This window comes from Coregonus clupeaformis, unplaced genomic scaffold, assembly GCF_020615455.1.
Source record: "Coregonus clupeaformis isolate EN_2021a unplaced genomic scaffold, ASM2061545v1 scaf2366, whole genome shotgun sequence".
Classification (NCBI taxonomy): Eukaryota; Metazoa; Chordata; class Actinopteri; order Salmoniformes; family Salmonidae; genus Coregonus; species Coregonus clupeaformis.
Genome location: NW_025535820.1, coordinates 1429 through 14032, shown reverse-complemented (window position 1 = coordinate 14032; position 12604 = coordinate 1429). Strand labels below are relative to the sequence as shown.

The window sequence follows — 12604 nt, the reverse complement described above, 5'->3', positions numbered from 1 at the left end:
AGGACAACACCCACGCCATAGGTCTCTCAGTTCTTCCAACTCACGAGTTCTTGCTCTGAGGACACACACACACACACACACACACACACACTCATCACTGATAACACACACACATACACACATCATCACTGTTAAACACACACACACACACACACACAAATCCCCTCTCTTTAGGCTGAACATTTGAAGACAGAGAACCCGACTCAGAGCCAATGCAACAGTGGAGGGGACCTCGCCCAACTCATCAGGACCAATCAGAAGATCAGAACTACTAGATTCAACCTACATCATTTATTGTATAAAATGTCTGCACACAATGTTTTCGGGGCTCTCTTCTCCCTAAGAGTTTGACGAACGAGTCCGTGCACGCGATTCCAGATATCTTTACCTCTGAATAAACTGCCTTTATTATACCATATCCACCCTGTCCAAAGTCTCTACTTGGTCTCAGTTCTCCAGTAAACTTGTGATTATCAACAGTACACAACGGTAACAAACAATTGGGGGAACTCACGGGGCAGATAGTAAGGTTCAATGACACAGAAAGCAGTTCAATGTCGGGGTACAGAGTCGCTCTCTTACCAGGATCGCGGTCCGCTCTGACCAGGGTGAAGCCGGCCGGCTCCACTTCTCTGTCCGGGACTCTGTCATCCAGCCAAGTCTCCCAGCTGTATTGGGATTCCGCTGCCAGCAGCGTTTTCATTATTTAGTCCGTTCGTAGCGGGTATGTACACGATCAACAAGATCAGTCCAAAACCAACCACTGGAAATCCATGGTTGGCAGAATGTTTGTAAACTAAGTCTACAAATTAAAAACATAAAATAACGCCACACTGCAGGTCGCAACAGAGACGCTGCTAGCCGCCATTGTCTTAGTTACGTTCAACGTTACGTCACGTATGACGAAAGCGCGTAAGTGCAAGCCCACAGACACCCATAGAGAATGTATTGAAAGCTTTGAAATGTGAAAAAATAGATTCTACATGACAGGCTATGAGAGACTTCTGGGCGATTTTCAACCTGACTGAAATCGCCCAAAAAACGGGCGGGGACATTTGAAGCACGACTTTAGCCTGATTTGACATTTAGTGGCTGGCAGATCAGACGTGAACACTGATAACTGCTGTTGCCGTGATATAATTGATTAGAAAAAAAATCCCTTCCTTTTCCCGTTTGGCAGTGCGTCGCCCATATCGCCCTATTGAACAAGCCGTCCCTGGCTAGACCCCCAAGACACTTAACTAACCTTTCTGGATGTGGTAACTAGTGACAACCTTGTTGTTGTCAAAGAAGCGTCATGTCCACCAGATTATACGTCACACTGGCAGAATCGCCTGAAAGACCGGAGGAAAATATGTATAAAAAATATATATATATATATATATATATTATATTGAGGCGTACAAAGAGTTTTAAATTAATTTTGTATTAAATATATATATAAACTGAGCAAAAAAAGAAACGTCCCTTTTTCAGGACCCTGTCTTTCAAAAATAATTCGTTAAAATCCAAATAACTTCACAGATCTTCATTGTAAAGTGTTTAAACACGGTTTCCCATGCTTGTTCAATGAACCATAAACAATTAATTAACATGCACCTGTGGAACGGTCGTTAAGACACTAAAAGCTTACAGACGGTAGGCAATTTAGGTCACAGTTATAAAAACTTAGGACACCAAAGAGGCCTTTCTACTGACTCTGAAAAACACCAAAAGAAAGATTCCCAGGGTCCCTGCTCATCTGCGTGAAAGTGCCTTAGGCATGCTGCAAGGAGGCATGAGGACTGCAGATGTGGCCAGGGCAATACATTGCAATGTCCGTACTGTGTGACGCCTAAGACAGCGCTACAGGGAGACAGGACGGACAGCTGATCGTCCTCGCGTGTAACAACACCTGCACAGGATCGGTACATCCGAACATCACACCTGCGGGACAGGTACAGAATGGCAACAACAACTGCCCGAGTTACACCAGGAACGCACAATCCCTCTATCAGTGCTCAGTGGTGTGTCACAGCATCATCGGACTGAGCTTGTTGTCATTGCAGGCAATCTCAACGCTGTGTGTTACAGGGAAGACATCCTCCTCCCTTATGTGGTACCCTTCCTGCAGGCTCATCCTGACATGACCCTCCAGCATGACAATGCCACCAGCCATACTGCTCGTTCTGTGCGTGATTTCTTGCAAGACAGGAATGTCAGTGTTCTGCCATGGCCAGCAAAGAGCCCGGATCTCAATACCACTGAGCACATCTGGGACCTCAGAGGGTGAGGGCTAGGGCCATTCCCCCAGAAATGTCAGGGAACTTGCAGGTGCCTTGGTGGAAGAGTGGGGTAACATCTCACAGCAAGAACGGGCAAATCTGGTGCAGTCCATGAGGAGGAGATGCACTGCAGTACTTAATGCAGCTGGTGGCCACACCAGATACTGACTGTTACTTTTGATTTTGACCCCCCCTTTGTTCAAGGACACATTATTCAATTTCTGTTAGTCACATGTCTGCGGAACTTGTTCAGTTTATGTCTCAGTTGTTGAATCTTGTTATATTCATACAAGTATTTACACATGTTAAGTTTGCTGAAAATAAACACAGTTGACAGTGAGAGGACGTTTCTTTTTTTGCTGAGATTATATATATATATACAGTACCTGTCAAAAGCCTGGACACACCTACTCATTCAAGGGTTTTTCTTTATTTTTACTATTTTCTACATTGTAAAATAATAGTGAAGACATCAAAATTATGAAATAACCCATATGGAATCATGTATTAACCAAAAAAGTGTTGAACAAATCAAAATGTACTTTATATTTGAGATTCTTCAAATAGCCACCTTTGCCTTGATGACAGCTTTGCACACTCTTGGCATTCTCTCAACCAGCTTCACCTGGAATGCTTTTCCAACCGTCTTGAAGGAGTTCCAACATATTCTGAGCACTTGTTGGCTGCTTTTCCTTCACTCTGCGGTCCGACTCATCCCAAACCATCTCAATTGGGTTGAGGTCGGGGGATTGTGGAGGCCTGGTCATCTGATGCAGCACTCCATCACTCTCCTTCTTGGTCAAATAGCCCTTACACAGCCTGGAGGTGTGTTGGGTCATTGTCCTGTTGACATTTTTTTTGAAGTCCCACTAAGCCCAAACCAGATGGGATGGCGTATCACTGCAGAATGCTGTGGTAGCCATGCTGGTTAAGTGTGCCTTGAATTCTAAATAAATCACAGACAGTGTCACCAGCAATGCACCCCCACACACTAACACCTGCTCCTCCATGCTTTACGGTGGGAACCACATGCGGAGATCATCCGTTTACCCACATCGTGTCTCACAAAGACACAGCATTTGGAACCAGAAATCTAAAATTTGGACTCATCAGACCAAAGGACACATTTCCACCGATCTAATGTCCATTTCTCATGTTTCTTGTCCCAAGCAGGTCTCTTCTTCTTATTGATGTCCTTTAGTAATGGTTTCTTTGCAGCAATTCGGCCTGATTCACACAGTCTCCTCTGAACAATTGATGTTGAGATGTGTGTTACTTGAACTCTGTGAAACATTCAATAGGGCCCCATGTAGCTCAGTTGGTAGAGCATGGCGCTTGCAACGCCAGGGTTGTGGGTTCGATTCCCACGGGGCCAGTATGAAAAAAATAACATGTATGCACTCACTAACTGTAAGTCACTCTGGATAAGAGCGTCTGCTAAATGACTAAAATGTAAATGTAAATTTGGGCTGCAATTTCTGAGGCTGATAACTCTAATGAACTTATCCTCTGCAGCAGAGGTAACTCTGGGTCTTCCATTCCTGTGGCGGTCCTCATGAGAGCCAGTTTCATCATTGCGCTTGATGGTTTTTACGACTGCACTTGAAGAAACTTTCAAAGTTCTTGAGATCTTGAGTAATGATAGACTGTAGTTTCTCTTTGCTTATTTGACTTGGTCTTTTACCAAATAGGGCCATCTTCTGTATACGAACCCTACCTTGTCACAACTCAAATGATTGGCTCAAACGCATTAAGAAGGAAAGAATTTCCACAAATTAACTTTTCAGGTGACTACCTCATGAAGCTGGTTGAATGCCAAGAGTGTGCAAAGCTGTCATCAAGGCAAAGGGTGTTTATTCGAAGAATCTCAAATTTAAATATATTTTGATTTTCTTAATGCTTTTTTGGTTACTACATGATTCCATATGTGTTATTTCATAGTTTTGATGTCTTCACTATTATTCTACAATATAAAAAATAGTCAAAATAAAGAAAAACCCTTGAATGATTAGGTGTGTCCAAACATTTGACTGGTACTATATATATATATATATATATATATATATATATATAATGTATATACACACACACACAATATCCAAATCCTATATACAATCAAATTCAAATTAATTTAGAAAAAGCCAAATCATATATCAAATTCAAGAGGTTTCAAGGATAAACTTAAGAGATGCAAAATTCCATTTATCTATATAATCATTTACATTTAGCAATTCAATTTAATTTTCAATATCCAATTAATATAAGTAACAACATCAGATTGCATTAAAGTTCATAATCAAAACTAAATCCACATTTTAAAATATTTAATCTGATTTTAAACATGATCAGGTCTCCAGATGAAAAAAACTAAAAACAGGCCTATTCTTTTGTATGAATTCATAAATACAATATGATTTAATGTGGCATAAACAAACACACAAATTCTCAGTCAAAAACATAAGTCAGAACACAGCCTCTCTATTCTCTCATGTGATTTCAGGTCCTCTGACTGGGAAAATGTCTTTCCACAATGAGAGCAGTGGTATGTCTTCTCCTCCTGTGTATGTATCCTTTCATGCTTATTCAGATGTCTTAACCGGTTAAAACTCTTATCACACAGGGAGCAGTGGTAGGTTTTATCCCCTCCTGTGTGTGTCCTCTCATGCCGATTCAGGGCCCCTAACTTGGTAAAACTCTTTCCACAGAGGGAGCATTGGAAGGGCTTTTCTCCTGTGTGTGTCCTCTCGTGAGCTTTTAGGTACCCTGATCGGGAAAATCTATTTTTACACTGGGAGCAGTGGTAAGGCTTTTCTCCTGTGTGTATTCTCTCATGTAATTTTCGGTGCCCTATCTGAGTAAAACTCTTTCCACAATGGGAACATTGGAATGGCTTTTCTCCTGTGTGTATTCTCTCATGCCTTTTCAGGTTATTTAACCAGCTAAAACTCTTTCCACAGTGGGAGCAGATCTTTCTCCCTCCAGAGTGTGTCATCTCATGCTCCTTCAGGCTCCTTAACCAGCGATAACTAATTCCACAGTGGGAGCAGTGGTAAGGCTTCTCTCCTGTGTGTATTCTCTTATGTATTTTCAGGCTCCCTAACTGACTAAAACTCTTTCCACACTGGGAACATTGGAAAGGCTTTTCTCTTGTGTGCAACGTCTCATGCTGTTTTAGGTTCCAGAACCGGGTAAAACTCTTTCCACAGTGGGAGCAGTGATCTCGTCTCTCTGGTTTGGACGTCTCTGGGTCTGGTTCCCCTGAAGGACTCTTCCCGCTGTCAGAGTGAGAGTCTGGTCTCTCTCCTGCCAAAGACAAACAGATTATTTAGTTAAACAGAAAGCTGAATGAAACCTCCACATGATACTAGGTCTTCCTATGAGGTTTAACCGGGAATAGATCCCTCAATAAAAGAGCAGAGCGTGTTAGCCAGCAGCATCCCACCCTGCATCCCACTGCTGGCTTGCCTCTGAAACTAAGGAGGGTAGGTCCTGGTCAGTCCCTAAATCACAGTGTCTGTAGTGCCAAGTCATCACAGAGTGGCTGTAATGCTTGTAGGCCAGTGTTTCCCAAACTCGGGACCCCAAAGGATGCACGCTTAGGTTTTTCCCTAGCACTACACAGCTGATTGGGTATGGTAACTCCTACTCCTATAGGTTAGCCATCCCTGTGATTGGGTATGGTAACTCCTACTCCTATAGGTTAGCCATCCCTGTGATTGGGTATGGTAACTCCTACTCCTATATGTTAGCCATCCCTGTGATTGGGTATGGTAACTCCTACTCCTATAGGTTAGTCATCCCTGTGATTAGGTATGGTAACTTCTACTCCTATAGGTTAGTCATCCCTGTGATTGGGTATGGTAACTCCTACAGGTTAGTCATCCCTGTGATTGGGTATGGTAACTCCTACAGGTTAGCCATCCCTGTGATTGGGTATGGTAACTCCTACTCCTATAGGTTAGTCATCCCTGTGATTGGGTATGGTAACTCCTACTCCTATAGGTTAGCCATCCCTGTGATTGGGTATGGTAACTCCTACTCATACAGGTTAGCCATCCCTGTGATTAGGTATGGTAACTCCTACTCCTATAGGTTATTCATCCCTGTGATTAGGTATGGTAACTCCTCCTCCTATAGGTTAGCCATCCCTGTGATTGGGTATGGTAACTCCTACTCCTATAGGTTAGCCATCCCTGTGATTGGGTATGGTAACTCCTACTACTATAGGTTAGTCATCCCTGTGATTGGGTATGGTAACTCCTACTCCTATAGGTTAGCCATCCCTGTGATTGGGTATGGTAACTCCTACTCCTACAGGTTAGCCATTCCTGTGATTGGGTATGGTAACTCCTACTCCTACAGGTTAGCCATTCCTGTGATTGGGTATGGTAACTCCTACTCCTATAGGTTAGCCATCCCTGTGATTGGGTATGGTAACTCCTACTCCTATAGGTTAGCCATCCCTGTGATTGGGTATGGTAACTCCTACTCCTATAGGTTAGCCATCCCTGTGATTGGGTATGGTAACTCCTACTCCTATAGGTTAGTCATCCCTGTGATTGGGTATGGTAACTCCTACTCCTATAGGTTAGTCATCCCTGTGATTGGGTATGGTAACTCCTACAGGTTAGCCATCCCTGTGATTGGGTATGGTAACTTCTACTCAGATAGGTTAGTCATCCCTGTGATTGGGTATGGTAACTCCTACTCCTATAGGTTAGCCATCCCTGTGATTGGGTATGGTAACTCCTACTCCTACAGGTTAGCCATCCCTGTGATTAGGTATGGTAACTCCTACTCCTATAGGTTAGCCATCCCTGTGATTAGGTATGGTAACTCCTCCTCCTATAGGTTAGTCATCCCTGTGATTGGGTATGGTAACTCCTACTCCTATAGGTTAGTCATCCCTGTGATTGGGTATGGTAACTCCTACAGGTTAGCCATCCTTGTGATTGGGTATGGTAACTCCTACTCCTATAGGTTAGCCATCCCTGTGATTAGGTATGGTAACTCCTACTCCTATAGGTTAGTCATCCCTGTGATTGGGTATGGTAACTCCTACTCCTATAGGTTAGCCATCCCTGTGATTGGGTAAGGTAACTCCTACAGGTTAGCCATCCCTGTGATTGGGTATGGTAACTCCTACTCCTATAGGTTAGACATCCCTGTGATTGGGTATGGTAACTCCTACTCCTATAGGTTAGCCATCCTTGTGATTGGGTATGGTAACTCCTACTCCTATAGGTTAGCCATCCCTGTGATTGGGTATGGTAACTCCTACTCCTATAGGTTAGGCATCCCTGTGATTGGGTATGGTAACTCCTACTCCTATAGGTTAGCCATCCCTGTGATAGGGTATGGTAACTCCTACAGGTTAGCCATCCCTGTGATTGGGTATGCTAACTCCTACTCCTATAGGTTAGCCATCCCTGTGATTAGGTATGGTAACTCCTACTCCTATAGGTTAGCCATCTCTGTGATTGGGTATGGTAACTCCTACAGGTTAGCCATCCCTGTGATTGGGTATGCTAACTCCTACTCCTATAGGTTAGCCATCCCTGTGATTGGGTATGCTAACTCCTACTCCTATAGGTTAGCCATCCCTGTGATTAGGTATGGTAACTCCTACAGGTTAGCCATCCCTGTGATTGGGTATGCTAACTCCTACTCCTATAGGTTAGACATCCCTGTGATTGGGTATGGTAACTCCTACTCCTATAGGTTAGCCATCCCTGTGATTGGGTATGGTAACTCCTACTCCCATAGCTTAGCCATCCCTGTGATTAGGTATGGTAACTACTACTCCTATAGGTTAGCCATCCCTGTGATTGGGTATGGTAACTCCTACTCCTATAGGTTAGGCATCCCTGTGATTGGGTATGGTAACTCCTACTCCTATAGGTTAGCCATCCCTGTGATAGGGTATGGTAACTCCTACATGTTAGCCATCCCTGTGATTGGGTATGCTAACTCCTACTCCTATAGGTTAGCCATCCCTGTGATTAGGTATGGTAACTCCTACTCCTATAGGTTAGCCATCTCTGTGATTGGGTATGGTAACTCCTACAGGTTAGCCATCCCTGTGATTGGGTATGCTAACTCCTACTCCTATAGGTTAGCCATCCCTGTGATTGGGTATGCTAACTCCTACTCCTATAGGTTAGCCATCCCTGTGATTAGGTATGGTAACTCCTACAGGTTAGCCATCCCTGTGATTGGGTATGCTAACTCCTACTCCTATAGGTTAGCCATCCCTGTGATTGGGTATGGTAACTCCTACTCCTATAGGTTAGCCATCCCTGTGATTGGGTATGGTAACTCCTACTCCCATAGCTTAGCCATCCCTGTGATTAGGTATGGTAACTACTACTCCTATAGGTTAGCCATCCCTTTGATTGGGTATGCTAACTCCTACTCCTATAGGTTAGCCATCCCTGCGATTGGGTATGGTAACTCCTACAGGTTAGCCATCCATGTGATTGGCCAATCACATCAAGATTATGATCAGTGATTAGTTCATTGACTTCCGTCTCGCTTCCGCATTGTCTCCGTGCTGCTGTGCTGTTTGTTGCTACTTGGCTACCTGCCAAACTATTCACATTTTACTTTTAATAACGTTTAATCAAACTCTGTGTCCCGAGACAGAAGAGTCATTTTCCTGTGCGTTTTTGCTGCCAACTTTACTTTATTTTCCTTTTTTCCATCGCAACTTTTTTCCCTCATTCAACTTTTTCACTCCGGACGCTTTATCTGGACATGGTTCGTCAACATCTTCAACAGCCGAAGCTAAGTAGTAACATTAACATGATGTCTTCTAATTGCAGTCGCTGTACTCATAATATACAGGAGAACGATCGCCTTACGGCGAGAATAGCTGTGCTACAAGCCCAGCTTCAGACGCAATCGTTAGGCAAGGGTAATTTCAGTGTAGGAAAGGAAGAAACAGCGTCTGTGCCACCAGTAAGTACAGATAGTAACGTTAGTATAAATCCCCCCGCACAGTCCCCCGCAGCCGGACAACTTTCTCATGGCTTCTGGAGGGGAAATACTGTTGGAATGCTCAACCGGTGTCGCTCATTCAGCCGACAGAAACTTTCAACCGGTTTTCCCCATTATGTAGCGAGTCGGAGTCTGAGTCTGAGTCTTCTCTTGTCTCTACTCCTCCCGTTACGGGGTCTGAGACGCCGAAGGCTCCCACCATTAGCTCTGACAAATTGAAAACCCTAGTCATTGGCGACTCCATTACCCGCAGTATTAGACTTAAAACGAATCACCCAGCGATCATACACTGTTTACCAGGGGGCAGGGCTACCGACGTTAAGGCTAATCTAAAGATGGTGCTGGCTAAAGCTAAAACTGGCGAGTGTAGAGAGTATAGAGATATTGTTATCCACGTCGGCACCAACGATGTTAGGATGAAACAGTCAGAGGTCACCAAGTGCAACATAGCTTCAGCGTGTAAATCAGCTAGAAAGATGTGTCTGCATCGAGTAATTGTCTCTGGCCCCCTCCCAGTTAGGGGAGTGACGAGCTCTACAGCAGAGTCTCAGCACTCAATCGCTGGTTGAAAACTGTTTTCTGCCCCTCCCAAAAGATAGAATTTGTAGATAATTGGCCCTCTTTCTGGGACTCACCCACAAACAGGACCAAGCCTGACCTGCTGAGGAGTGACGGACTCCATCCTAGCTGGAGGGTGCTCTCATCTTATCTACCAACATAGATAGGGCTCTAACTCCTCTAGCCCCACAGTGAAATAGGGTGCAGGCCAGGCAGCAGACTGTTAGCCAACCTGCCAGCTTAGTGGAGTCTGCCAATAGCACAGTCAGTGTAGTCAGCTCAGCCATACCCATTGAGACTGTGTCTGTGCCTCGACCTAGGTTGGGCAAAACTAAACATGGCGGTGTTCGCCTTAGCAATCTTATTAGGATAAAGACCTCCTCCATTCCTGCCATTATTGAAAGAGATCGTGATACCTCACATCTCAAAATAGGGTTACTTAATGTTAGATCCCTCACTTCAAAGGCAGTCATAGTCAATGAACTAATCACTGATCATAATCTTGATGTGATTGGCCTGACTGAAACATGGCTTAAGCCTGATGAATTTGCTGTGTTAAATGAGGCCTCACCTCCTGGTTACACTAGTGACCATATTCCCCGTGCATCCCGCAAAGGCGGAGGTGTTGCTAACATTTACGATAGCAAATTTCAATTTACAAAAAAAAATGGCGTTTTCGTCTTTTGAGCTTCTAGTCATGAAATCTATGCAGCCTACTCAATCACTTTTTATAGCTACTGTTTACAGGCCTCCTGGGCCATATACAGCGTTCCTCTCTGAGTTTCCTGAATTCCTATCAGACCTTGTAGTCATAGCAGATCATATTCTAATTTTTGGTGATTTTAATATTCACATGGAGAAGTCCACAGACCCACTCCAAAAGTATTTCGGAGCCATCATCGACTCAGTGGGTTTTGTCCAACATGTCTCTGGACCTACTCACTGCCACAGTCATACTCTGGACCTAGTTTTGTCCCATGGAATAAATGTTGTAGATCTTAATGTTTTTCCACAAAATCCTGGACTATCGGACCACCATTTTATTACGTTTGCAATCGCAACAAATAATCTGCTCAGACCCCAACCAAGGAGCATCAAAAGTCGTGCTATAAATTCTCAGACAACACAAAAATTCCTTGATGCCCTTCCAGACTCCTTCTGCCTACCCAAGGACGTCAGAGGACAAAAATCAGTTAACCACTTAACTGAGGAACTCAATTTAACCTTGCGCAATACCCTAGATGCAGTTGCACCCCTAAAAACGAAAAACATTTGTCATAAGAAACTAGCTCCCTGGTATACAGAAAATACCCAAGCTTTGAAGCAAGCTTCCAGGAAATTGGAACGGAAATGGCGCCACACCAAACTGGAAGTCTTCCGACTAGCTTGGAAAGACAGTACCGTGCAGTACCGAAGAGCCCTCACTGCTGCTCGATCATCCTACTTTTCCAACTTAATCGAGGAAAATAAGAACAATCCAAAATTTCTTTTTGATACTGTTTCAAAGCTAACTAAAAAGCAGCATTCCCCAAGAGAGGATGGCTTTCACTTCAGCAGTAATAAATTCATGAACTTCTTTGAGGAAAAGATCATGACCATTAGAAAGCAAATTACGGACTTCTCTTTGAATCTGCGTATTCCTCCAGGGGCTTAGCTGTCCTGGATCTGCACAGCTCTGCGAGGGGCCTGGGATCGGGAGAGACACTTAAGTGTTTTAGTACTATATCTCTTGACACAATGATGAAAATAATCATGGCCTCTAAACCTTCAAGCTGCATACTGGATCCTATTCCTACTAAACTGCTGAAGGAGCTGCTTCCTGTGCTTGGCCCTCCTATGTTGAACATAATAAACAGCTCTCTATCCACCGGATGTGTACCAAACTCACTAAAAGTGGCAGTGATAAAGCCTCTCTTGAAAAAACCAAACCTTGACCCGGAAAATATAAAAAACTATCGGCCTATATCGAATCTTCCATTCCTCTCAAAAATTTTAGAAAAAGCTGTTGCGCAGCAACTCACTGCCTTTCTGAAGACAAACAATGTATACGAAATGCTTCAGTCTGGTTTTAGACCCCATCATAGCACTGAGACTGCACTTGTGAAGGTGGTAAATGACCTTTTAATGGCGTCAGACCGAGGCTCTGCATCTGTCCTCGTGCTACTAGACCTTAGTGCTGCCTTTGACACCATCGATCACCACATTCTTTTGGAGAGACTGGAAACCCAAATTGGTCTACACGGACAAGTTCTGGCCTGGTTTAGATCTTACCTGTCGGAAAGATATCAGTTTGTCTCTGTGAATGGTCTGTCCTCCGACAAATCAACTGTACATTTCGGTGTTCCTCAAGGTTCCGTTTTAGGACCACTATTGTTTTCACTATATATTTTACCTCTTGGGGATGTTATTCGAAAACATAATGTTAACTTTCACTGCTATGCGGATGACACACAGCTGTACATTTCAATGAAACATGGTGAAGCCCCAAAATTGCCCTCGCTAGAAGCCTGTGTTTCAGACATAAGGAAGTGGATGGCTGAAAACTTTCTACTTTTAAACTCGGACAAAACAGAGATGCTTGTTCTAGGTCCCAAGAAACAAAGAGATCTTCTGTTAAATCTGACAATTCATCTTGATGGTTGTAAAGTCGTCTCAAATAAAACTGTGAAGGACCTCGGCGTTACTCTTGACCCTGATCTCTCTTTTGACGAACATATCAAGACTGTTTCAAGGACAGCTTTTTTCCATCTACGTAACATTGCAAAAATCAGAAATTTTCTGTC

At 43.7% G+C, this 12604-nt stretch overlaps 1 protein-coding gene across 1 annotated transcript; it reads right to left on the bottom strand.

The window, feature by feature from the left end:
* Positions 1-4660: 4660 nt before the first annotated feature.
* Positions 4661-5577, bottom strand: LOC121556420 (zinc finger protein 239-like; the record flags this gene model as incomplete). Its single annotated transcript, XM_041870328.2, has 1 exon — positions 4661-5577. A coding segment is annotated over one exon (864 nt), but the record flags the coding sequence as incomplete, so codon positions are not given.
* Positions 5578-12604: the final 7027 nt, after the last annotated feature.